Genomic DNA, 26,751 nt, shown 5'->3' on the forward strand with positions numbered 1-26,751 from the left:
TGACAGCCCTACTTGTTTCCTCTCTCTAGCTATTGTATTTTATATGTATATGGAAAGTAGCAGTGTTAGAGTTGGCCAGTAAAGATTAGGCTTCTCGTGTCTTTTTCCTTCCCCACATACTTGGCCCAGCCTAAGGTCTTTTGTACAGCTCAGCACCACAAAGGGGACTTAAAGCTGCTTTGGTGGGGATGCTGGGAATTTCCATATGATCCAGAGATAGCATAAAGTCTGTACTTCCCACACCCTCTATCCTTCATACCATGAGCATTCTGGGGGTGAGAGGGGATTCCTCCAGCTAGCACAATTTAGAGCAGCCCTCGTCTAGGGAAAGGGATTGTTCAATCCCCAGCCAGATCCAAGTTCAGGGGAGATGAAAAAGGGGGCTTAGAGCCACATTTGCTTCCCCTCACATCAGCATTTTTTCATGTAGATTTTCTTGTCTCATTCTAACAGACTCACTGTAACCAGAATAACTCTGCTTTCAGTGTATGTTAAACATTTAATATAAAGAGACACATTTTGAGTAAGGATTTGACTTCTTGCACGTCTTAGAAACAGTAACATGATTTCATTCCCCCTCCCACGCCCACCCCCCCACCCACCCCAGATCTGGAGGCAAAAATAGGTGTGTTTTTTCCAAATCTGAATCAGATTTTGAGTAACAGCGTCATTAATAATAAATAACAGTTACATAACATCTTCATCAGAGGATCATAAAGTGCTTTAAACACTTTAAATAGCCTTTTCAACATCTCTGAGAGGTTGTAAATACTATAACCATCACTTTACAGATGAGTAATATAAAGCATAGAGTTTAAGTGACTTGCCTAAGGTTAAATGGTGAGTCAGTACAGTCCCTAGTAGATCCCAGATTTCCATATTCCCAAACTTATGCTCACCAGTAGAGCTTCCTCCCTTGAATTTCTGACTTGTCTTTACTAGTTTGCATTTCACAGTCCTGTATGTTTTCCATACAGACACTAATGTAATAGCAGTGGTGTACGCTGGCTGAGCTAAAAGAGAAGCTGTTAACTTAATACTCTCAAGCTGGATTCCATTTCCAATTTGGTCTCAAATTCACCAATTTCTTTCTCTCTCTGGGTGAAATCTCTTTTGTCAGTGCACTTATCCTAAAGTGTCTTCAGCATCTTTTAGGTTGTTTACATCCGCTTCAAACCAGCAATCTTATCTGAAATGTAACATTTCCTGCCATAAGGGGAACCTGTCATGTAAACAGTTCAGGATGGTATCCTGAATACCATCTTCCAGTTAAGGATCAGTTGTCACTGACATTATAAACCTAGTTTTTTTTTTTAGAGATCAGTGCTCCCCTCCTGAGAATATCCTGCATAGGGGCCTGGGCCCTCTGTCAGTACTTTTCCTGTGGAGTGTCCTTCTGGTTCTTAATAGTTTGAGCCAGGATCTTTGTAAAGAACAGACAAGCGGTTTAGTTTATTATAGTTTTTAAAATTATCCTTTTCATTACTTTCTATTTTTTACAGCACCAGTAGTATGTGTGCAGAGCATATTCTTTCCAGGGGCTCAGTTTTGCACACTGAACAGCACCAAACAAGAAATTATTTTTAGCCTTTATTAAACACATACAAAAATAATGAATGGGGGGACAGAGAGAACAGTCAACCGCCCAAAATAGTAATTAAAAAAAATTCCCATAAATGTGCATTTTTCTGAGTTTCTGAATCTCGCTGTAGAGTTTTTTAAAGGCCTAATCCCTTGCTTGAATGTTTCTTAACTCTCGTTGCTGGAGGGAGCGGGAAGGAGATCTAGTTTTAGATGACAGTTTATTTTTTTTATTAAAGTCTGAACTTGTTTATTTTTCAAACAAAACAAGACAGACACACACATAAAGGGAGAAAAGAAAGAGAATAGCAAAAGATCAGAAAATATAACTTTTGTGTCTAATTGTAGTTCAATTCTTGACAGACCATGGGTAGAGAGTTGGCAATGGTGCACTACTCAACTAGCCAGTCCTTGGGTAGGGAATTTGACATGCCTTGCTCTGAAAACCTTTTTCTTGACTGATTTCTGAGATGCAAAGTTTTACTGAAGTCAGGCTGTTGGGCCTTACACTTAGGCTGCCAAACTGGGCATAGCAAAGCATTGCAAGATTATATCTGTCTGAGTCAGACTATTATTAGAAGGAAAAAAAGAGAGAGGTAGGCGTGAGGTGGAAATTAACGCATGAGATGGAGAATAGTAGGCATCTTAGAATAACATCTCAACAGTTTTTCAAGGCACCACCATAGAGATGGTGATCTCATCTGGTTACTTTCTCCTTGTATGATCTGTTCATAACATCTTTCAGGGTCAGGTAAAGGAAGGTCTAACAGTGTGAATGATCGTAAATCCCTAGGTCTCAGCACAGGGTGGCAGAGAAGGATTAGTGACCATGATGGTGATGGAGAACATTAGCTTCTAGTTTACGGCTGTGGCCAAAAGGGTTAATACAATCCTCGGATGAAGATACAGGAGCATATTGATTAGAGCCAGGAAAATATTACAATATTGGTTAAACTGCCTCTGGGATACTGTCTAGTTCTGGGGTCCACACTTCACAAAAGATGATGGAAAAACTGGAGAGGTATTAGAGAAAAGCTACAAAATGATCTGAGGTCTGGAAAAGATGCCTTATCGTGAGACACTTAAGCAGCTTAATCTATTTAGCCTAACAAAGAGAGGGTTAAGAAGTGATGCGATTACAATCTATAAGTACCTACGCATGGAGAAGGTGTCGTACTCAGGCTGCCTTTCAATCTGAGAGAGACAGGCACCAGTTTCACTGGCTAGAAGTTGAAGAAAGAAAAATTCATACTAACAATAAGACTCAACTTTTAAATTGTGAGGGTAATTAGTCATTGGAATGGTTTCCTGAGGGAGGTGGTAAATTCATCATCACTTGGAACTTTTAAATGAAGATTGGATGGCTTTCTAAAAAACAATGCTCTGACTAACCACAAGTTATGGGATTTCATAGTAGGGAAGGGTAACTCTCCATTGGGTAAGGGTCAAAGGCTTGTGCTACTCAGGAAGTCAGACAAGATGATCATAATGGTCCCTTCTGGCCTTAAAATCCACAAACCCATACATTACTGAAGAGTTTGCTTGCAGTAACCTCGATTGCTCTACCCTGTGGATTTAAGCAGGTAGAAGGAAAATCTGGTGGAGTAGAAACAGTTTTTGTCTTGCTCCATCCAAGCCTGCCAGTTCCCCATCAATCCACCAAAAAGGGGTTTTCGTGGGAAAACATGCTACAGAGGCAGTACTCCCCATTTCTGTGGGCACAGCCTCCCCTCTCCATATAGGCAAAGGAAGGGAGGGGAGCCTAAATGGTATGGTCGGGAGACAGAAAATCAATGCCAAATACTCAACCTAGTACTCATGGCTGCTAATAAAAATAATGCAGAATTCAAAACAAATTATAAAGGCCTAATTTACACTGCCAGAAGGGAGAAAGTAAAGAATTGAAATTTCTAATCTAGCCTCGGTTACCTTTACTGTGTAACATTTGGGGCACAGACACTCCCAGCTCTGGGAACACTGCAGGACAGTAACAAATCAGGGACTTTTAGGATGGAGCAGGAACCTGAACTCTGAATTTTCTCTGTCTGGGCACTGCACATAATTTTAACATAGTTTTTGGTGTATTTCTGTACTGTCTGGCACATCAGCAAATGGGGAATAATGAATTACTATGTTTTTTAAATTTGTCATTTTATTAGACTATTTTGGGCTCAGTTTCACTGATCGAGCCCAGGTTACAATCCCCAGGCCAGTGAGATGTTCCAGAGTGGGGGTCACAGCCACCAGGGCCGGCTCCAGGCACCAGCTGAGCAAGCTGGTGCTTGGGGCGGCAGATTGTTCGAGGCGGCGTTCTGCCCAATCCTAGGGTTTGAACAATCTCTTTCCCTAGAAGAGGGCTGCTCTAAATTCCCTCCCCGCCGACCAGAGCGGAGCCCTTGTGGCAGGCGGCAGCGCAGCCCTGCTGTAGCCCTGACAGCCCCCTTCTCTCTCTCTCCCACCCGCTCCACTCCCCCCCTCCCAGCCAGTCCCCCTGCACCTGTGCTCCGGCCGCGCCGCAGGTGTTTTTTTTTTTTTTTTGCTTTGCCGTTCTGGCTGCCCCGTTTTTTTTGTTTTGTTTTGTTTTTTGCTTGGGGCGGCCAAAAAAACAGAGCCAGCCCTGACAGCCGCACATGTTATTCCACACCTGGAACTTGCTGGCGCAGTTCACAAAGTGATCAGTGCTGATTTGGGGCAAATGCTATAGGGTTCACAGACAGAGTCAGAGTTTCTCCCATCATGGGAACCACTGGGGGGGTGAGGAAGACATACAATGATATTGATAAAACCATCCCTCAACTCTAATTTCTACCTCAGGCACTTCTGCCCCTCTCAGGGCAAGGGTTGCAAACTGCACCCTACCTGTGCTCACACAGGAAAAGCAAGGCCAGTACTGAAAAACAATAATGATGGCAGAGAGAAATCTCCCAGTGAAATCCTGGCCCCACTGAAATCAATGGGAGTTTTGAAATTGACTTCAGTGAAACTAGGGTTTTACCCTCTGTGCTGATACTATGTGTAATTAAGGAATCAAAGCACATAATAGCTATATAAAGAAGATGATGGAAGGAGCACCCCTCAATGCGGTGACAAGATTATCACAGATGACCATAATTAGGAGATACTATTCTTTCTTCTAGAATTGGCTGTTCTCATGTTCTTGGAGTCAACTGCTAGGGATTTTGAGAAAGTGGTCTCTTGCCACAAATCCCCACCAGTTGTGTGTGTGTGTGAGACTTTTCCAGCTCCAAAACATTTTACAATACACCAGCAGGACATACTACAGGAGAGAACATTGATGGTTTTCAAACTAAAAAAAACAATGAGTGTCATCAGGGTTGACTCCAGGGTGTCTGGTAATGTAAAATGAGCAAGAAAAAAATATTATAATACACCGTTCAGTTGAATCTTAAATTACACTTGGCTTTGACCCAGTGACAAGGGTTATAGCAACATTTCTCTAAGCATGTGTGTATGTTATATACTGTGTATTGTGACAAATGTAGTAGTAGTAGAGAATTGTAAATGATTCTTGCCGAAGTACATAATTTATCATTGAGTAGAGGACTGGGGTGGAATAGTATTTATTTGCCTAATATTTTAATTGTTTTCACATTCAACTTTTCCTACTGTCAATCTGTGCTTTTTACAGTGGACATTTTAAATGTGTGCTCTGTTTTGAATAAATGTGTCTATCTCCATAACTCTTGTCAGTTATCAAAATATGTAGAGTACCGGGGAGAGATGGTGTGAGAGGGTGTAAATATGACAGAATTTGAATTAAGCTCCAATATATAGTGGTTCTTCATCATGGCAGCATGCCCACCTCTCCTGAGGAGGTTTAAAGTTGAAATGCAGAATGAAATCATGTTGGCATCAAGCCTAGTGCTCTAGAGAGAAGTTGAAAAATGGACTAGATCTGACCTTATGGGTTTGCTTGTTACTGGTTGCCTAACTATTTATTTTAAATAATAAAAGAAAAAAATTGAAGAGTTGTCTAATGGGTTTGTATAAATACCAGCATTTAAAACGTTAACCCATGCCTTACCGATGGGTAGGTAATTATGTGTGACACACTGTCTCAGTTCACAAATGGAAAACATTGCAAGATTGCATTTATAAAGCAGTAGAGCTGATTGTGCCAGCAAATCATTAGTTGCTCGAGCTGTAGATTTTTAAAAGGGTTTTATGAGAGCAGGATGGGAGAAAAGGCACCTCAATTGGTGACTCCCAGATTTTGAACACATACTGAGTCAGAAGTTATACCAATGTAAACTTTTATACCCGCTTATCAACATATAGTTTACAACCAGTTTCCTTGCACACAATTTCAAAATGTCGCACAGGGTCTCTCATAATTTGTAGCAACTCCAAGGAGTGTTTAAAAACCGGATGGCAATTTTGAATTGAATGTAGAGCTTATGGCGTTGTTAGAGTATGAATTGCAGTATTTCTGATGTGAGAGAAGACAGGCATCGGAGGCAGAAGAGTCAGGACTTGGAGAGGCATCAATGTGCAAATTGTAATCATTGAGGTGAGAGAAGAAAAGGGTTGGGTGAAAATTTCATCAGTTTGGAGTAGTGGCAGCACAATACATGGATGCCTTACAGAGGTATGGATATAAATGATGGGAGGAAAAGGAGAGTTCTTGGGCCAGGCTGGTGCCAGAGTTAGTCAGTGGAGAAAAATGGCAGCCATGTCTCTAGGTTAATATACACCCAAAGCTGTATGACTGCCAAATTTGTTTTATTACCAATTTCTCTCAACTAATAGGCAAAAATCAAAAGTTTCCTTTCAGATAGACATCCAGATACTTATCCAAGCTTCAGAACTACAAATTGCCAGAGAGTTTAAATCCATAAGAACAGATAGATTTGTAATGTGGCAAGAATAGCTAATCTTGTAGTATTTGGTAGCTTAGCTGAAGCAAAAGGTTTGGAAACACCTAGCTTTCTTGGAACAAAAGTGGGTCACATCTCAGCAGGCTCAACTCAGCTCTTCACCTTTGAGGTATATAAACAGGGTTCTGTGCAGCTGTGTGTGAATATTGCGCAAAAAGTTCTCTTTGCTATATATGAATATCAAAGATCCTGATATATTTATAACAGTAGGGTTTGTTTTGTTGTTATTGGCCAAACATTTCCTTTCCTCCTCCTTACTGGTCTGTAATTTACCATGACTTTTTTTGTTGCTTCCCTCCACCCCAGAAATGACTGCATTTCTGACAGCTATCCATGTACTTTGTGAAGCACCTTGGGAGCCTTTGAAATGAAAGGAGTTATATAAATGTAAGGTAAATATCAGGAGGATATTCCTGATTTTGTTCCTGGCTGAAATCAAGAAGTGTAGAGGGGAAAAAAATGAGTGACCAATGCTGCAATCCCCTCAAATCTAATAATCTGTGCTCTCAAGAGGTAGTCACGGTGATTTCATTGCGACTAATAGCGTGAGTAAGGATTGCTCAGGTTGTTCTGGGTTTGCAGTAAAGGCTTGAGTGTGGTTTAAGCTTTTGGCATTATTTCTGCTTAGTTTTATTTAACCCAACTAGTTTTCCCTTTATTCCATATATGCATTTGCAATAAAAGAATGAAATAGAAAAGGGTTTTAATCTTCAATATCATTACCACCCACCTTCAGTGCAAAATCTATTAACTCTTTACTATGCCTGTAGCTCATATTATAGTCCAAATAAGGATCCAGATACTAGATTGTTTCTTGTATTTATAGCAGATATAATATATATCGGATGTTCATCTTTCTTACAGAAAAAATACTTAACTACTGGAACTTGATAGACCGCAGAGCTTTCATGAGTTACAAACACCACCTAAATCAGCAAATTACCCCCTTATTCAAAACGACATGTATCTAATTTTATTTAGTGATCCCAGATCAGTTTACCCCACAGCATTAACCTTCTGGCAGACAGATACTATGTTACTATTCAAACATGCTGTAATCCAGCCTAGTTTCTGACATATTTAAAACCTATTAATTGTTAATGTTGCACCTTCTTGAATTCTAATCGTGACCAGGCTGCTTTCAGTTCTTCTCTTTGGGAAAGATCATCAACTACTCCCCTGGGAATCTCGAGCTGTAGCTTCTGGAGGCTGGGTGCTCTGTATTGTTCATGAGAGTTTGTCCTTGTGCTGCTATATCTGTTTGAATTTGAGATTTTATGCATAATCTGTGTTGTAGTTTCTAAACTGCTAATTGCCTAATGTTAATTTGTGGATTATTATATGGAGTACATAGGAGAATCGCTGCTGGTTTTACTTTTTTAGTAGTTTTGCAGATAAGTGTTTTCTTCACTGTTCCTTTTTACTGATCTCAGACACTTCAGATGGGTTGAGGTACTTTTCATCACTAAACTATTCTGTTCTAGATTAGCAAGTCTAGCTGTTTAATTGAAAAAGCAAAACATACGTTGTGTTAAAAAACTAATGCATTAAGTACAAACATTTAAATGTTAGTTACATCCCAACAAATTTGATACAGGAGCAAATGCTAAATATGATCTCTTATATGTTTCTGCTAGATTAATATTATACAATGAATGATCAAAAAGTTTGGGATGCAGAAGTTCCGTAACCTGTACTTTAGATCAGCATTCTGCTACAGTGTGCTTATTTTGTAGAGTGATGCAATAAGGGGTAGAGTTCAGAAATAGAAATTGTTTTACTAATTTTTATTTAATTTGCTTAATGTATTTAATTTTACTTAATTTCTAGCTTTGGAGTTATTCTTAAGCATTGTCACTGTATTCTGGAAACACTGGGAGGTTATTCCATTCTAATCATTTTGATACAGTCCCACATGACCTTGTCATAACCAAACTAGGGAAATGTTGTCTAGATGAAATTTCTATAAGGTGGGTATGCAACTAGTTGAAAGAACATACTCAGAATAGCTAGCAATTGTTTGCTGTCAAAGTGGGAAGGGAGTATCTAGTGGGGCCTCCAGGGGTCAGTCCAGAGACTATCACCATTCAAGGGCAGGATAAGCATTTTGGAGGACAGGATTAGAATTCAAAATGATCTTGACCAATTAGAGAATTGGTTTGAAATCAACAACATGAAGTTCAATAAAGAAGCACTACACTGAGTAAGGAAAAATATCAGATGCACGTATTCAAGAAGGGTATTAAATGGCTAGGCAGGCAGAAAAGAATCTAGGGGCTATAGTGGATCATAAATTGAATATGACCTAACAATGTGGTGCAGTTGTAAAAGGCTAATATTCTGGGGTGTAACAGAAGTGTTGTATGTAAGTGGACCTCATAGTAGGTAATTGTCCCACTCTACTCAGCACTGGTGAGGCCTCAGCTGAAGTCTTGTGTCCAGTTTGGATGACACATTTTAGGAAAGTTGTGAATAAATTGGAGGGTCCAGAAGAGCGCAATAAAAATAAGTTTTAAAAAACCTGACCTATGAGGAAATGTTGAAAAAAACTGGGCATGTTTCGTCTTGAGAAAAAAAGACTGGGGTGGGGGGGAGACTTGAGTCTTCAAATATGTTAAGGGCTGTTAGAGAGAGGAAATGGTAGGCAAGAAGTAATAGGCTTAATCTGTAGCAAGGTAGATTTAGGCTTAGGGTGACCAGATGTCCCGATTTTATAGGGACAGTCCCGATTTTTGGGTCTTTTTCTTATATAGGATCCTATTACCCCCCACCCCCGTCCCGATTTTTCACACTTGCTGTCTGGTCACCCTATTTAGGCTAGATATTATGAAAAACCTCCTGTCAGGATAACGAAGTACTGGAACAATTTACCAAAGGAGGTGGTAGAATATCTAATGGTTTTTAAGAACAGGTTAGACAAACACCTGCCAGAGATGATCTAGGTTAGCTTGGTCCTGCCTCAGTGCAGGGGGCTGTACTAAATGATCTCTCTCAGTCATCTCCAGCCCTATGTTTCAATGATGTTTTATTCAAGCTTTATAGTTTTATTTTTCTTGTTGCTCTTCTTTGACAATGTTGTAGGATCATTTTATAACAAAAGAATCCGCTGTAGTTGAGCTGCATTTGTTTTTTAATTATTTTTGTTTCTATGACTCTGAAGGCAGTGAAATACAGTATTTACTATCAAAAGCAGGTAAACATTACATCACAGTTCCAAAAAGGATAAATGCTAGCTATGACCTTTACAAAACCCTCTTTTTTGGATTGGAGGTAATGGGGACATCATCTCACTATATTCCAAAAAGTTATTCATCAGTTAAGTGTTACGTAATAGAAAACCTCTTAGCTATGTTACAAAAGATATTTCTTGAATGTAGGTATGTGTGCACATGTATATATGTGTTTATATTAAGAAAATCCTCACTAATGCAGTTTTCTTTCTCCGGAAGCATCAAAAATGTTTTAAGGGAGATAACTAGAATATTTAGCCACCAGCTTCAGAAAATCTGGAAGTAGCTAATTCACTGCAAAAACCTGATCTAAAGAATAACTAACTTCAGCTTTCTTCTCCCATCTCTTTATCAAATTAAGTTTAGTGTTAAATGCAAGCTTTGCATCATCCTAGTCACATGGCTCTTTTGTATGTTATTGTAGCAAGAAAATCACTGCTGAGACTGAAAAATAATCTGCAAGAAAAATATAACCTTTTAGCAAAAATCAAACTACTCCCTCCTGCGATGAGAAATTACTCCTCAGGGAATTCTGCATCAAAAAATTAAAAATTCTGCACACAATATTTTAAAATTCTGCAAAATTCTGCAGATTTTATGTAACTGCATAATCACACCAGTTTCAATTATTTTGGTAATTTGTTTCAAAACACTTGTCAGCAACGATGTCTGTAACAATACAGACAACAAAAAAGATTCAGGAAATGTTTTTTGACAAATAGATTCCTTACTAGGCATATCAATACAGCACTCTGAGTAATAATTCATTTAAACTTCAATACAGAAACTTATTTCCTGCACCCCTGAGAAGTAGTGCAAAGGCTTGGGGGAGTCAGGGGTAGCAGAGGAGATGAGAGAGAAGGAAGTAATTGCTGGCAAAGAGCCAGGGTGTGAACTTGGAGGGTTGTTGGATGTGGGTGGGAAAAGTATGGAACAAGTTATTTGGGGGCAGGAAGGGATTGTTAGGGAGCTTTCACCATGCAGACCCTGGCTGACCCTTAACTTCTCTCATTCCGTCAGGCATATCTGCCCCTGTCCCCATGTGTCTCTGCACCCCTCCATCCCAATGTGTCCTTTCACCCCCACTCAGTCACCCTTCCCTTCCCCATCCCTCTGTATCCCTGCATCCCTCTCCCTCCATCTCCATGTGGTCCTGCAACCCCACTCAGACACCCCTCCCCTATGTGTCCCTGTGCCCCCACTCAGCCACCCCATTCTCCATGAGTCCCTACACTCCCAATCCCTTTCAGCCCCTACCCCAGTCTGTCCCCCCACACTTCTGAACTCCAGTCTTTGACTCCACTGCAGCTCCATATCCCCCATGATGTCCATCCCCCTCATATCCTGTGCCTCCTGACCTGGCCCCACCATAGGGCGCTGTGAGGAAGGCAGCCTCTGTCTCTTCCCTATCCATAGCTGGGGCTGTTCTGGTGCCACAGCGGCCCCTGGTGGGCAAAAGGAGTAACTGCAGCACATTTCCAGAAGAGTGTATTTTCTGCAGGAAAAAAAAATTCTGTGCGTCACATGAATTGTGCACATGTGCAGTGACACAGAATTCCCCCAAGAGTAGGAACCCTAAACAAAGTTAGGAAATGTAAACTTTGTTCATTGTAGACCACTATTTTTCCTGCCAGACCTAGGCTTATCTTTAAATAAATTAATCACATATAAACACGTATAGATATAGAAGTAAAATACATTATTCTAAACTGGGGTGGGGACTATATTTTACTTTGTATTTGTACAGTGGCTCACACAATGGGGCCTTATTTTTAACTGGTGCTTATGGCTGCTACCATGATACAAATGTGAGATAACAATTATAATTTTTTCCCCTCAATACCCTAAGCAAGTCCCTCAGAGTTAGCAGAGGTACCAATAGAGCTGTCTGGAATCCTTCAGGCATCTCAGTTGCCAATGGAGGCAAACTTGATATCCAGCAGGAGTTCTGATACTTAGGAAAGGCTTCTTTAGTTCCGGTTCCTGAGAATTCTCTGTCAAGCTCAGGATTCAGACACTTTATGTTTTCAGTTTGTCTCAAATGTGTCTTATTTTCTCAGTGTCAAAGCATTTTCTCTGGTATGGTAACTGCTACATCTTTAATTGGAGCAAAGTCATTTTTAAACACTTCCTGGGTAGTACTCATTGCTTGAATATTCTCTTGGATTGTATCGCTCATCAATTCTATTTTGGAAATCCTTGAGGAATATGAATCAATTTTTCCAGACAAGTAAGTGTTGTAAAAAAGTGTGTAAAGAAACTCCTCTCACAAAGATGTCTCCCTGAGAGAAGATTTTCCCAATTAATTTGTGTGTGTGAGGTGAGTGGGAAGCTGCTACAGGTCTGCTGCTACTTGCAGCCCCTTCCATATGACCTTAGAATTGGACTTGAGAAAAAAGGCCCTCAGGAGCATTGTCACTGATGTGGATTTCTCTGGTAACTGTCTCTTACTGGGTAGCCTGTTTTGAATAGCTTCCAACCCACCAAAAGGAAAGAAATAGGAATTTATTACCAAGGAAGAAAGTGTGTGTGTGTGGGGGGGAAATATAGATTTTAAATTGTCCCCTGCTCCCTCTAATGCCCCCAAACTCCTATCTCTAGTTTTACATCCCAAAGCAAGCTTAGCTACTTATACCACATAGGATGATTCTGGAGCTTACTTGTGCCACAAAAAACAAAGGCTCTTATCTCCCCCTCTTTCCACAGTGCTGATACTTTTCCTTGCAAAGAAAGAGACAAACAAATGTTAGTGCTTCTGGGGGAGGTGGAGTGCTTAGTGGTGTGGCTATCGAAGCAGCATATGGTGCAGGAGAGACTTATGGACTCCTTGCCTCTTGATGTGATAGTTGTGCTCTGGGTGGTAAGGGAGGTGGACTATCCAGTGGTCTGTGATGGGGGTAACTGAGTTGCTTTTTTGTAAACTCTGGCATGATACAAATTCCCTATCTTGAGATAAATCTAATCATTTTTATTATGAAGTTTGAAATACTATTTCCTCCTGTTTATTAAAAAAATGGAACTTGCAGGGAGAAAATGTTATTTTGAGCCTTTTCAGCACTGTTTATTGTCCTGTGAAGTTGTAAATTGAATATTTTATTATTTGCTCTCCAGATGGATCCTGTGCAAAAAGCAGTCATAAACCACACATTTGGAGTATCCATTCCCCCAAAGAAGAAACAAGTTATTTCCTGTAATGTCTGTCAGCTTCGCTTTAACTCTGATGTGAGTATCATTATATTTTTTCTAGCAGTGCATCTAATTATTCCAAACATCTTTTCCCAATTAAATCCTCTACAGTTCTGCCCACGCTCATGCCAGCCATTTAGGATGACATTTTGCCCACTCGCAAGTGAGTTTGTAATGGCATCCCACACTGTGATTTTTAACTTTTTTTGGTACTTGCAGGGCCGGCTCTAGGCACCAGCCCTCCAAGCATGTGCTCGGCGGCAGCACTTTCTAAGGAGCGGCACTCCGCCCCCCCTCCCTTTTTTTTTGGCCTGGGGAGCAAGCAAAGCCACTGGCCCTGTCAGCCCGCGAGCCGGGATCCGCACCCCCTGCACAGCCCATTTGGGCGGGGAAACGCCGCGCCGCCCTGGGGAGACTCGCAGCGGCAGCAGGATCCCTTCTCCCTTCCTGCATCCCGGGCCCTGCTTCCTTTCCTCCCTCCCCGGCTCGTCACACACTCCGGGAGCCCCTCTCACCGCCGCAGCCTGGGCTCGGCTCCAAGGCCCAGGCTGCGGTGGCGAGAGGGGCTCCCGGAGTGTGTGAGGAGCCAGGGAGGGAGGGAAGCGGGGTCCCCTGGAACCAAGCCTGGGCTGCAGCGGCGAGGGGGCTTCCGGAGAGTGTGAGGAGGTGAGCGGCTGGCTGGGCTCATCCGTGCTGAGCAGGTAGCCCCGCAGCCAGAGATCCTCACCTTCCCGCCTGCTGGGGCTGGGCCAGGTCGTGGTGAGGCTGAAGAGCAGCAGGTCCAGGGGGCTCTCCAGGTCCTAGGTTGCCAGCATGTCAGGGGTGAGGGCGGTGAGCATGAACTGATCCACCTCGGCCACCAGCAGCACCGCAAAGCCCAGGGACGGGGCCGTGTTCTCCACGCCGCCCCGCAGTCGCACCGCCACCTGGAAGTACTCCCGCTCCACACCACCCAGCAGCTCCACCAGCATGGGGACAGAGTCGCGGCTGGCCCAGGGCTTGGCCGCCATGTCCTGGTAGCGGATCTCAAGTTTGTGTGGGGGGAGCCCAGTGCTGGGGCGGCAAGGGGTGTGTGGCGGGGGAGGGGAGAGAGATAGCGCCTAGTGCTGGGGTAGCAGGGGGCGTGGGGGGGGCAGTGGTGGGCAGGGGGGGCAGCCAAAATTTTTTTTGCATGGGGCGGCAAAAAACCTAGAGCCAGCCCTGGGTACTTGGCAGTTTATATGTTTAGACTTAGTTGCCTGACCATGACTGCCACCACCAGGGGAAATCTACCAAAAGAGCAGAAAGACCTAACTAGTAACTTGCTCCTTCTTTCTGTAGTTTGAGGCTAGATAGTGTTGTTTTTCTAAAGTCCCAGTTTTGGAAAGCATCCCTCTTCAGTACAACACTTAAGCACATGTGTAAGTGCTTTTCCTGAATCAGGGCCTAAGTACTTTGGGTTCAAGTGCACTGATGAACTACAGAAAAGACCAGATCACAATCCAGTGTCCTACAGATTAATGATACTTTATTTGCCAACAAACTAATATCTAAGATTTCCAGAAAGCCTTTGACAAGGTCCCTCACCAAAGGCTTTTACGTAAATTAAGTTGTCATGGGATAGGAGGGAAGATCCTTTCATGGATTGAGAATTGGTTAAAAGACGGGGAGCAAAGGGTAGGAATAAATGGTAAATTTTCAGAATGGAGAGGGGTAACTAGTGGTGTTACCCCAGGATCAGTCCTAGGACCAATCCTATTCAACTTATTCATAAATGATCTGGAGAAAGGAGTAAAAAGTGAGGTGGCAAAGTTTGCAGATGATACTAAACTATTCAAGATAGTTAAGACCAAAAAGATCTCACAAAACTAAGTGATTGGGCAACAAAATGGCAAATGAAATTTAATATGGATAAATGTAAAGTAATGCACATTGGGAAAAATAACCCCAACTATACATACAATGTGATGGGGGCTAATTTAGCTACAACTAATCAGGAAAAAGATCTTGGAGTCATCGTGGATAGTTCTCTGAAGACATCCACACAGTGTGCAGCAGCAGTCAAAAAAACAAACAGGATGTTAGGCATCATTAAAAAGGGAATAGAAAATAAGACAGAAAATATCTTATTGCCCTTATATAAATCCATGGTACGCCAACATCTTGAATACTGCGTACAGATGTGGTCGTCTCATCTCAAAAAAGATATACTGGCATTAGAAAAGGTTCAGAGAAGGGCAACTAAAATGATTAGGGGGTTGGAACGGGTTCCATATGAGGAGAGATTAAAAAGGCTAGGACTTTTCAGCTTGGAAAAGAGGAGACTAAGGGGGGATATGATAGAGGTATACAAAATCATGAGAGATGTGGAGAAAGTGAATAAGGAAAAGTTATGTACTTGTTCCCACAATACAAGAACTAGGGGCCACCAAATGAAATTAATGGGCAGCAGGTTTAAAACAAATAAAAGGAAATTCTTCTTCACACAGCGCACAGTCAACTTGTGGCACTCCTTGCCTGAGGACGTTGTGAAGGCTAGGACTAAAACAGGATTTAAAAGAGAACTGGATAAATTCATGGAGGTTCAGTCCATTAATGGCTATTAGCCAGGATGGGTAAGGAATGGTGTCCCTAGCCTCTGTTTGACAAAGGGTGAGATGGACGGCAGGAGAGAGATCACTTGATCATTTACCTGTTAGGTTCACTCCCTCTGGGGCACCTGGCATTGGCCACTGTCAGTAGACAGGATAGTAGGCTGGATGGACCTTTGGTCTGACCCAGTATGGTCATTCTTATGTTATAAGTGAACAGCACAAAGAATTCAAGAGAAATGGAGGCAGACAGACTTCCTCCAAGTGTATGTGTCCTTTATATTTTATATCTGTTTCCTTTTTAGAAGAAATCTCTTCCTCCTCCTGTGTTCCTGCATGCTTTACTGATAACCTCGCCTCAGATCCCTCCAATTATACCCTTCCAATAGTAAATATTTTCAGTTCAGATAAATGGAGATTTTGACTTCCTGTTGTCCCTTTAGTCTGGTCAAGTTGTGTGAAGCTCTATCTGCTGCAATGCAATTCAGGTCAAAATGTGCTCTAAAAGAGCTCACTGAATGAATGCATATGAGCAGATTAAGGTTTTCCCTGAGTAGTTAATGTCAAGAGAACTAATTTCCATGTGCAAGACTCTTAAGACATACCATATCCAATCATGAAGACTGGCTTTTAATGCTATTAAGCAATCATTAACACAAATGAAAACATCTCCGAGCAAACATAACATTTATAAGAAGCAAGTGTGTGCTGACTCTAATGATACTGAAGTACTAAAATATTTGCTATTTTTATCTCCTTATAAGAAATACTTTTCAAAAGTTTTTGAAAGCTGATCCCTAGAGCCCTATTTTTTTTCCATTCTACCCCTTTCTGGTACTGCTTTGGCCATGCTCTTCCCTGAATTACTGCTTCTCAGCTTTCTTACGAAGACCACAAGACTGCCCCCACAATTACATCTAGGAAAGTCTCCTGAGTCTGTTCCGTTTGGCCTTCTTTTCTTTGCTGGCAGAGGTTTGTAGCACTGCCATCCTGTGTCAATAGCTGGCCTCAGAATGAATTCATCAGATTATACTCTCCTCCTTTTTAAATGTAGTTCCCTTTTTTCCCCCCTCTGAAAGAGAATAGTTGTTCCATTACAGATCAATAGATTTTACTTTATTACCTTACACATGAAATAATACATTTCTCATACATGGCTATTTGCTGGACTAGATGTCACTTCTGGGTTAGACCTACTCATGCCACCTCAATGGGGGCACCGCAGCCTTTTTCTTCCTTTCACCTTTTGAATTCAGGCTCTCTCTGGTGGGCTGCTGTATCACTGCACTTTGAATAGTTTATTCAGACTGAGAGAGCAGTTTTGTTCTCCACAGCATATAGCAGTACAGTAGTAGCAACATTTCCTTTAATTGGTCTGCGGGGAACTTCTTATTTATTGGATTGTCAGTCATCAGAACCACACTTTTCACTGTTTTCCCTCAGCAGTGCACCAGAGTGGTCTATCCCATATTTCCAGTCTGCCTGTACCAGCAGACCATTCCAAGAGTTGAAATCTGCAGGATAATAGCCTGATTTTTTTTCTCCTCTTAGGTTCCTCACTATGCATGCCAGAGCAGCCTACTCTAAGCTGCCACTTTACAGGGCCTGCCATTCATTCTGCGCACAGCAGTATAGCGGAAGCTAGCAGCAGAGAGTCTAGTAGGATTGGACCTAGTGCAATGCACAATCCATGTGACTGTAATCTGGCAGTAAGAGAAAGTGCCCATATGTGACAAAGCTACTGCAGCTGGGTCTATCTCTACACCGTTTTAGAGAAAGGGAAGGTTCTCAAACATCGGTACACCTGTCAGCTCTTTACTCCAACGATTTCAATCTCCACTTTGTCAGAAGACTTTCCGCTGTCACTTCAAGGCAATCACAGAAGGGGTCAAAAGTGAATAGTTGTAAAAATGTCAGTTTTGCAACCCCTGTAAAGCCTTATGACTCCTGATGTATAGAATACCCGTGAACATTAGAGTCAAATGGGGACCTGGAGTATTACCACCACCTTCATTCCCTTGCAGTCTCTCCCATTTTGGGGAGAGGACAAATAAGGAGTTTCAGTAGTGTTGACTAAGCTGAGATTCCCTAAAGCATTTACCCCTACATTAGCTGACTGACTTACTGCTAAAAATGTTCATAAAAGGAAAACTCTTTCCACATAGCCCAGTGCCAGCCGCAATTCCTAATTAGCCAAACCCACTAAAAAGTAAACCTTCCTTGCTATTATATCAGGGTCTTGTTTTTCTTGAAGCTCAAATGGTAATTATCCCAGTTTTCTAGTTTTAATTCTTCTCCTTACTGTTCTCAAGTAGTTTGCCTCCCAGTGTTTGTGGTTCGTGCTCACGTTGCTGTTCTGCTCATACAAGCCACGACCCCCAAACCCTTCAGTTCTTCGGCCTGTACAATTAGCTCTACTGTTGGACACTCAGTACCTCCAAAGCAGTTGACAATGATTAGAAGCCCTGCTTCACAAAATTCTCAAGGAATACCTTGACATTCCACATCAAGAGAGACAATTAGACCATGGTGGTATATGTGAATGGCCGAGGAGGAACAGAATACAAATCTGAACCACAGATCACTAAACTCCTTTCATTCCATGAGAAGCACACCTATCTGTTACAGTGGCATCTTGCAGAACAAGACAAAACTTCAAAGCCAACATGCTCAATTGTCATTTGTTGTAGAAAACAAGCAGAAGCTGAACAAGGACATCCTTTGCTCTGTGAAACAAGTGATTTCTCTCCCCCTCCCCTCCCGTATCTAGACTTATACTTTTCCAGTTGTTCTAAATTGTGGGTGAGTATTTTGGTCTCATCGATGGCATCTCTTGGCATGGAAGAGGGACACCTTTTCCTTCTAGTGGGCAGATGTATTCATGTATGCCCTTCCAATCACCAAATTTATTTGGAAAAATAAGACTAGATAAAGCATCAGTGACCCTGACTGTATTGGCCTCAGTCTAATCTTTGCAGATTTGATTTTACAGCACAGAACCTGAGAGTCTGAGCTTTCAACAACATGGATACTCCTGGGAACTGGCTAACTTTAATAGAAAGTCTCTGAAACATTCCATAATCACAGCATACAAGACTATTTGGAAGATTTGTTCACCAGGTATAGGGGTTTCAGTTTAAATCCACTCCAAACATATGGCATTGGGTCCTCCCATTTCTTGTGGGAGTGCTCCATAAGAGATTCCCAGTTACCTACAGATTCAGTCTTCTGCCCATGGATTTCTGGTGTCAGGCTTCTCTTGAGAGCTCCTATTTCTTCATAAATTGCATTGGCATAAGAAAGCTCCTTATCAATCCTCTAGTGGAGACCTCCCCATATTTTTTTTTCTTATAACAATTATGGAAGTGGAAGAATAGGTGAAATATGAACATTGTCAATTAAAGAACCCTGTCTTTAGTTCTTCCATGAAAAGATGGTGCTTAGTCCTCATCTGGACTTTGTTCAAAGTGAAAAAGAACACAGTTCAAATTAATGTGTTTCATATTTTTGTCGTCAGTCCAAATATCAGAAAAATACCTTAATACTTACCATGTGAAATGGTCTTTAAAGTTCATCTTCATTGGACTAGAGTAGAGAAAGTTCTTCCTTCAGGGGGGAATCCTAAAAAATGTATGAAGCACTTCAATTATGGCTCAGATCTAACATGGTAGCCATTAGATGCATCTAGTCAGACCCTTCCTAGGGTCATCAGATTATATTCAGTAAAAGTTCGCATTCAGACTGTTGGGCTGAGAAGCACAGAGCTTTGTACAATGAGGTTTATAATGCAGCCATGTCGGATTTACAATTCCTTCTCCAAAATCTACACAACTGGCATTCTTTCCTTGGCTGGCAAAGGTTTTGGTCATTCCAGCTTCCCTCGACTTAAACTATGCAAGCAAATAAAATGAAATTGACAAAAAATGATTACATTTTCTATTTCTGTTTCTCCTAAAAGAATTTCAGTAGTGTTCCAGTTGAAGTTTCTTCCCTGGATCTCAGTGCTATTTACTTTTCCATGAGTAATATTTAGACCAGTGGATACTCATGTATGAGAAAAATAAAAATTACACATAAGGTGTAACTAATTTTCTCTCCCCTATGAAGGGCACCCACTGCTCTGGACCAGTAGATCAGAATATTGCTGATTAAAATTCAATTGGTAGATGTCAAACCTTCCATTCAATTAATCATATATTCTACAGTGGTTTCAGTAATGTTTTCTACCAGTTTACACAATTTCAGCTTTAAATGTAGTCTCCTGACATCAGCGAATGGTGTTGCAGCTGTCCAGCAAAGAGAGTCTGAAGTCAAAGGAGGAAGGATTTTAAAAAGTCTGAGCCATCTCCATTGTGGTGGAATGAGCATATTTAGTGCATGAATCATGTCCAAACCTGTGGATGCCCTTTATTATGAGAAATAAAAATTGCAGGTTAAAGACATTCATTTTCTCTTTCACTATATTTATCATGATTTAGAGAGATGCAGTTTCCTGACTGAAATATTCTACTGCGGCCAAGCTTCGGATTCTTTTATGTAGTTTAAAAAAGAAATGTTTAGGATAATGTCAAGAAAAGATGTATTTATGGACTTGAGACCCAGCTGGGTTTTGTCTTGATTTTTTTTCTTTCTAACCTCTTGAAAAGAGACTGTTGGATCCTAACAAACATTTAGAGCAAACCTCTTCTTGTCAGTTACAGATTAGTCTGTCAGCATGTGTGGAAAAATATACATCTTCAAGATAGCCTGTCCTCTTATCCTGAATCTGACTTATAAGAAGTCAGGCAAATTGAGCCTTAACATGATGCACACACTTATGTTTGGCTTTTATTTGTTTTCTCTTTCAAAAACTCACTATCAAATGAAAATTTTAATAGAAAAAACTAAATATGTATTTTAATTAAAATCTAATACTTCAAGTATACCGGTTTTACCATGCCAATGGTGACAACTGGTGGTATAAGTAATAGAATCCATACTGCACAAAGTGGCAATTTTTCTGTAGAAGTCCCTGCTTCGCTATAGTAAATCCAAATTAATGCCACATGCCTTGTTCTGCTCAATCAAACCTGTTCACATTTGTTCCAAAAAAGTAATACTTGAATAGCAGATAGTAGATTTAGAGTTTAGAGTTACATGCTACTGACAAGTCAGGTTATGGTGGAAAACTAATGAATATCACAGTTCTAATACCATCAGTTGTGCATATAGACTCTGCAGGAACAATCAGGTAGTTAGACCTCTCTTGTGTATACAATATTAGGATTTCTGATATCAAACATATGGTAAGTGGAAGCATCAGGTGAAAAGATAACTTATAAAGTAGTCAGCTTGACAGAACCTAAATAATAATATGTATTCGCTCAGAGAAGTGGACAGCCAATCAAAGGTACCCAGTCCTAACTAGTTAGTAATAGAATGTTAGATACCCTTAAACATAGAGCAAAGTCAAAAGACAGATATTGCACTTACAGATTTATGCTTTCAGTTCAGCATTTAATAAAATCAAAGACCACTTCACTTCTTTCAACACAGAGATGGTTTAAAAATTGATCTTTATGGTTAATTTTGACCATCATATGCCAAAGCCCATGAATTTCTATTAGAAGAGCGTGAATTTCATGCACGTTCATGTAGATTTTAATAAGTCATCATTGTTGGCCATCTTTCAAATCTGAGAATAGGCAGATGTGTGAGTATATGCCTAAGGGCTCACAGGAAAAGTTCAAAGAGCTCCATGACACAGTGGAGAGAAAAATTACATTTCTGAATGAATCATATTTAGATTCACAGAAGCCCACACAAGTGTCTGTGGGAAATCCACAAGTGCGCCAGATACTGCGTATAGTCAGTGTATATGTAGTAATAGTGAAATAATTGTATATAACATTCCCTTTGGTATTACTAAATGCTAATGTCTTATAATTGCACTAATTTACATTTTAATATAAGAACTTAAATGATGGAGATTGACACATTCTTCAATAACATTTCTAAATCTGAAAGAGATTGAGTTGATATAAAAATAACGAAGAGTCCTTGTGGCACCTTAGAGACTAACAAATTTATTTGGGCATAAGCTTTCGTGGGCTATAACCCACTTCATCAGATGCATGGAGTGGAAAAGACAGTAAGCAGGAATAAATACACAGCACATGAAAAGATGGGAGTTGCCTTACTGAGTGGGGGGGGGGGGGGTCAGTACTAACAAGGCCAATTCAATTAGGGTGGATGTGGCCCATTCTCAACAGTTGACAAGAAAGGTTTCAGAGTAGCAGCCGTGTTAGTCTGTATCCGCAAAAAGAACAGGAGTACTTGTGGCACCTTAGAGACTAACAAATTTACTAGGGGTGAATATCAACAGAGGGAAAATTACTTTTTGTAGTGTTAATGAGGCCAATTCAATCAAAGTGGATGTGGCCCATTCGCAGCAGTTGACAAGAAGGTGTGAGTATCAACAGAGGGTGGTGTAGAAAATATAGAAGGCAGAGTTGAAATGTAAACAGCTGAACGCCATAGCTGATGTATCTCAACAAGTAAAATATATTGGAGAAGACACTGTGCATCAAAATTCAATGTGATTGTGCCCAATTTTAAGTGCCAGCATAGCCTCCTTTGTCTTTCTCTCCATACTCTCAGCAGTACACAATGTTGGAAGGCAAAAAGCTACAGTTTTATTTACACAACACAAAGATATGCAAATATACAAGCACCGATAATAAACAATTCCCAAATGAACTGTTACAAATTAACACTAGTCAGCAGGGCCATCCCTTGGGTAGGGTGAATAGAGGCAACCGCTCCAGGCCCTGTACTTTGGGGGGCCCCGCGGGCCGGTACAATTGGTGGGTGCAGTCGGTTCCAGAAGAGACGAAACAGTCACTTCCACCCCAGGCCCCGCACTCTCCCTAGAGACGGCCCCGCTAGTCAGCTTGCCAGTGGGCAAAGCAATTCACTCTAGGAACAACATGTCTTTTCTATCTGAATAGTACCAAATTCATTCATAGTTTTGTCATTTCATATTTTATATGCAGTGATGAGTGCATATTACAAAGATATGCTCACACATTAGTAAAGTTGCACTGTTTAATTTTTCTTAAAGAAATCTCAAGGTGCAAAAATTAATGTTTCCACAAAAATGTTAACTCAGTCACATTGCCCAATGGGTCTGATTCACCACGTTAGTCCAGGTTACACTCAGGGCCAGCTCTAGGATTTTTGCCGTCCCAAGTAGAAACAATTTTGGCCATGCCCCCCCCCCCCCTGTTTTTTTCTTACCCCACCCCCGGCCCCTTCCTCAAATCCCCAGCCCTGCCTCCTCCCCCCAGGCTCTCAAGCCTAGGAGGGAGGGAGGGAGAAGGAGAAGCAGAGCATGCGCCACGGCCACTCGGGGTCTCCCCCTCCCTCCCAGGCTCTCAAACCTGGGAGGGAGGGGGAGATCCCGAGTGGCCGCGGCGTGCGAATCAGCTGTTTCGCACGCCGTGGCTGTTCGGGATCTCCCCCTCCCTCCCAGGTTTGAGAGCCTGGGAGGGAGGGCGAGCAGCGGCGCGTGAGCGGCAGCAGCGGAGGTGAGTTAGGGCGGCCGGGGCACATTTTTAGGGGCAGCATGGCACGTGCCAGAATGCCGCCCCTAAAAATATGCCGCCCTAAGCACCAGCTTGTTTTGCTGGTGCCTGGAGCCGGCCCTGGTTACACTGACAGCTCTCCACAGAGCTACACTAACATAAAACATGAGAGAATCAGGTCCTTTCTGTGTATTTTTGGTAGATATTTTAAAACATACAAAGTAATCTATTAAGTTACGTATTGAGAGACTGATTTTCAGAAGTGCTGCACACTCAGCTGCGCACTATAGTTGCTCAGCATCTGTAAAATAAAACCAGACCTCTAGCAAATAAAATAGAAGGATAAAATGTTATGTATGTTCAGTATGACCAAGTTAATGTTGCTGAAAGAATCTTATCTTTCAAATTTCTTGACTTGAAGTTTAACTGTGCAGTGGTAATGTCAAAATAATATTAGTTTCCTTAGCTCTGATAACTGACAGCAGAGCTCAAATAACCTAAAGAAAGTGCTTTAAGTGAGACCTGGTTCAAAGCACCTTCTGTCTACACACAAGTCACACTAACCCAGGGCTTAGACCCCAGGTCCACTGGGGATAGAAGGTCTGAGTCTGCATCAAGCCTGCACCCAGAGTTCAAGCCCTATCACTTTGCGGTGTAGACACAAGCCCACAGGACTAGTGCTCTGGGAATCCACCAAAAATTTTCCACAATCCCATGGCTCGACTTTGTGTACTCTGGACAGTCAAGTTTTCCCACACTGCACTGTTAACAAAGGGTTAGAGTGGCCATATTTGGGGAGGGTGCTAGGAAGTCTGGGGCACAGGTGGTTGGACTCAAGCCCCCATAATGCAGTGTAGATGCTGGAGCCCCAGATTGGGACCTATGATTCCACAATTCCTAATCTGGGATTGCAAATGAGTGTGGATGCTCCTAAATTAACAAACCCAGGGTCTGCTAACTCAAGTTCTACTAACCCACAGCTTACATTGCAGTGTAAATAAACCCTCCTCCTGCATGAGGTCCCGGAGCCCAGGATCCAGCCTGTGCCCGAACATCTACCCCACCATTTTATAGCCCCACAGCCTGGGCCCTGCAAGCCCGAGTCAGCTGACACAGGCCAGCCATGGGTGTTTAATTGTGATGTATACATACCCTTAGAGTCCTGGGTGGGATTGTACTCAGGGTGGCTAGCCTGTTCTGCCCACCCACACCACCACAGCTACACTTCTATTTTTAGCATGCTAGTTTGATCAAAGTAACTGTGTGGATATACAAACAAGGTAGAAATTACACTTCCAGCTCAAAGTGTAGATTTTTTCTTAGTTTGAGCTACCTTCACAGGTGGACACAGAAAGTAAATTAGCTGACTAGGGGATAGGAAGGCACAGGTTAGAACAGCCAGAAAAAGACCATTTTCTGCTTCTTAAGCTGTTTTGGACCTCATTCCTGCACATGCTCACAGATGTGATTATTTTCACTACTTTCCTGTCACTGGTAGCAAAGTTTAGCCTGGGCATAAGTGTTTGCAGGACTGGGGGCTCATCTAGCTGTGCATACATGCACAGTATGATCCCTGACTCACTAAATTATAAATCCCAGAACTTTCTGTGGAATGCTCAAGAGAAAATATGCTGAGGTGGAGTGCAATCAAATGACCCTTTTAACGTCTTGTAGTTAACCACTGGTGTTCTCAGGCTTTTAGTCACCATGTATCCTGTAGCTAAATGGAAATCTTAGCACATGATTCTGTATGTGTGGTTAGCCCTTATCTGGATGTTTCTGCAGGCAAGAAATCCGCTCTGAATGCTGTTAGTGCTCTTTGCAGGCCCCTCAATTTCATCCTGCTTTATACTTTTGCCACATTTTGATTTGACCTCTTGTTGAAGTGCATTGCAATGAGCTATAAACCGGCTCAGTTAAAGTACCAATGCCAAAATGTCTAGTGCCTTGGCACCTGCTTTAGTCTGACAGTGTGGGGCTTTATACTGATAGTGGTGGTTGTGATCATTCATCAAATAGGGAAAGAGTGATGATCTAACAGTATAATTGCATCAGTTAATGTTTAGCTGAATGTCAACTTTATTTCAGTGCCTATCACTGTGTCAATGAATCTCAGCCGTTCCATAGACATACAGGGTAGTATATAATATGTCCAGATATCTGGAAAATGAACAAATTCAGCCTATTTTCCCCTGTGACAGTAGCTAGCATGGAAGAGGCTAAAGTCCAATGGGCAACTAATTATCTTTGCTTTTTTTAAAGGGTGGATTTTGGTGCTATTAAAGAGGAAGAATTGACAGGATTTAGTGAGAAGACTGCATATGGGGGTAAAAGGAGAGAGAAGAATGGAAGATGACACCAAGATTATGAGCCTGGGAGACAGGAAGGTCAGTAGAGTTGTCAATGGTGACAGAAAAGGGAGGTGGTGGAGAGGGACTAGAGGGAAAATAAGCAATTCAGTTTAGGAGAGTCTGCATCTGAGATGGTGGTGAGGCAACCTAGAGATACATTAGAGATACAGTTGATGCTACACTGGACATAGATGGAGGTTTCAGAGAAGGGGAGCGAGATCTGAGAATCATGTGGATGGAGGTGGCAGATGATGAGATGGTTGAGCACATGGAGTAGGTAAGATTTCCAAGGGAAAATACAGAGAGAGAAAGTAGGGGGTGAGGTATGGGGACAGATATGGGAAGAGAAAGATGAGGAGCCACTGAAAGAGATGTTGGATGATTGAGCTGCAAGGTAGGAGAAGAACCAACAGTCATGGGAAATAAGAGAGGAGAGGAATCGGAGAATGAAAGATGATGAATAGTGGAAACTTGTAGAGACCTCAAGAACAATAAGAATAGAGAAGCATCCCTTTATAGCTAGGAAGAGATTATTACCGACAGTGGTCAGTTTTGGTGGATGGCCATCCACACACTGCTAGATTTATCAGAAGCATTTAACACAGGTGATCACAAGGCATTACTAAATCAACCTAACAGAGGTGGATTGACTTGCATTGTGCTGACTCCAATCCTTTCTCTTGGATTGATCTCAGGTATGTAATGGATAGCTACTCCTCTGCCTTAAATGCCTTACCTGTGGGGTCACATAATGCTCAATCCTATTCCCCACTTTTAGGCTATATTTTGAATAGGATAGAACTCCACAAGTAAATGGTCTGTGGCAGTTAATAGGAACTGGGCATTCAAATCTCCTTGGTGGCTTTGAAAATCCAACCCTAAATCTCTTGAGATTGTAGGATGCCATGGATTTAATACCAGAAATATGTAGCTTATGCCCACTTCTGCATTTCCTTCACTGAGCACCAAGTCTCCCAACTCTTCAGGTATCTGAACAATATTAGTATGGGTGAAAGGACATGGCTGAAAGTTATTTTAGCCAATATAAAGTTTATGCGATCTGTAAAATGAAATGTTCTGAGAACATTTCTCCGTGCTTTGAGGGCATCAACCCTCTGATCATCAAGGTGATATAAGCGGTCTGTGATTCATTCTCAGCCCCTCACTGAGACTGAGCACCAAAGTCTCATGGGTCAAAAATACCTTCCTGTCTGATCTTGACCTCAATATCCTGATGCATGATTTTATCATTTCCAGGCTCAGCTTCTGCAACATGCAGTGGTTGGGACTGAAAGTAAATAACTCAAAGAAACTCCAGGTGGAACAAAATGCAGCAGCCCTTTTTATAATGATCCTGGGGCATCATAACC

At 41.7% G+C, this 26,751-nt stretch overlaps 1 protein-coding gene across 5 annotated transcripts in view; it reads left to right on the forward strand.

Moving 5' to 3' along the window:
- Positions 1-26,751, forward strand: part of ZNF385B (zinc finger protein 385B) — a 298,061-nt gene that overhangs the window by 221,916 nt on the left and 49,394 nt on the right. For all 5 annotated transcript variants that reach the window (XM_054044716.1, XM_054044713.1, XM_054044717.1 and 2 more), the window contains one exon: positions 12,821-12,931. In XM_054044716.1, the coding sequence (XP_053900691.1) occupies positions 12,821-12,931 (111 nt within the window). The remainder of the gene's footprint in view (positions 1-12,820; positions 12,932-26,751) is intronic.

Source organism: Malaclemys terrapin, chromosome 11 (genome assembly GCF_027887155.1).
Source record: "Malaclemys terrapin pileata isolate rMalTer1 chromosome 11, rMalTer1.hap1, whole genome shotgun sequence".
NCBI classification, from domain to species: Eukaryota; Metazoa; Chordata; order Testudines; family Emydidae; genus Malaclemys; species Malaclemys terrapin.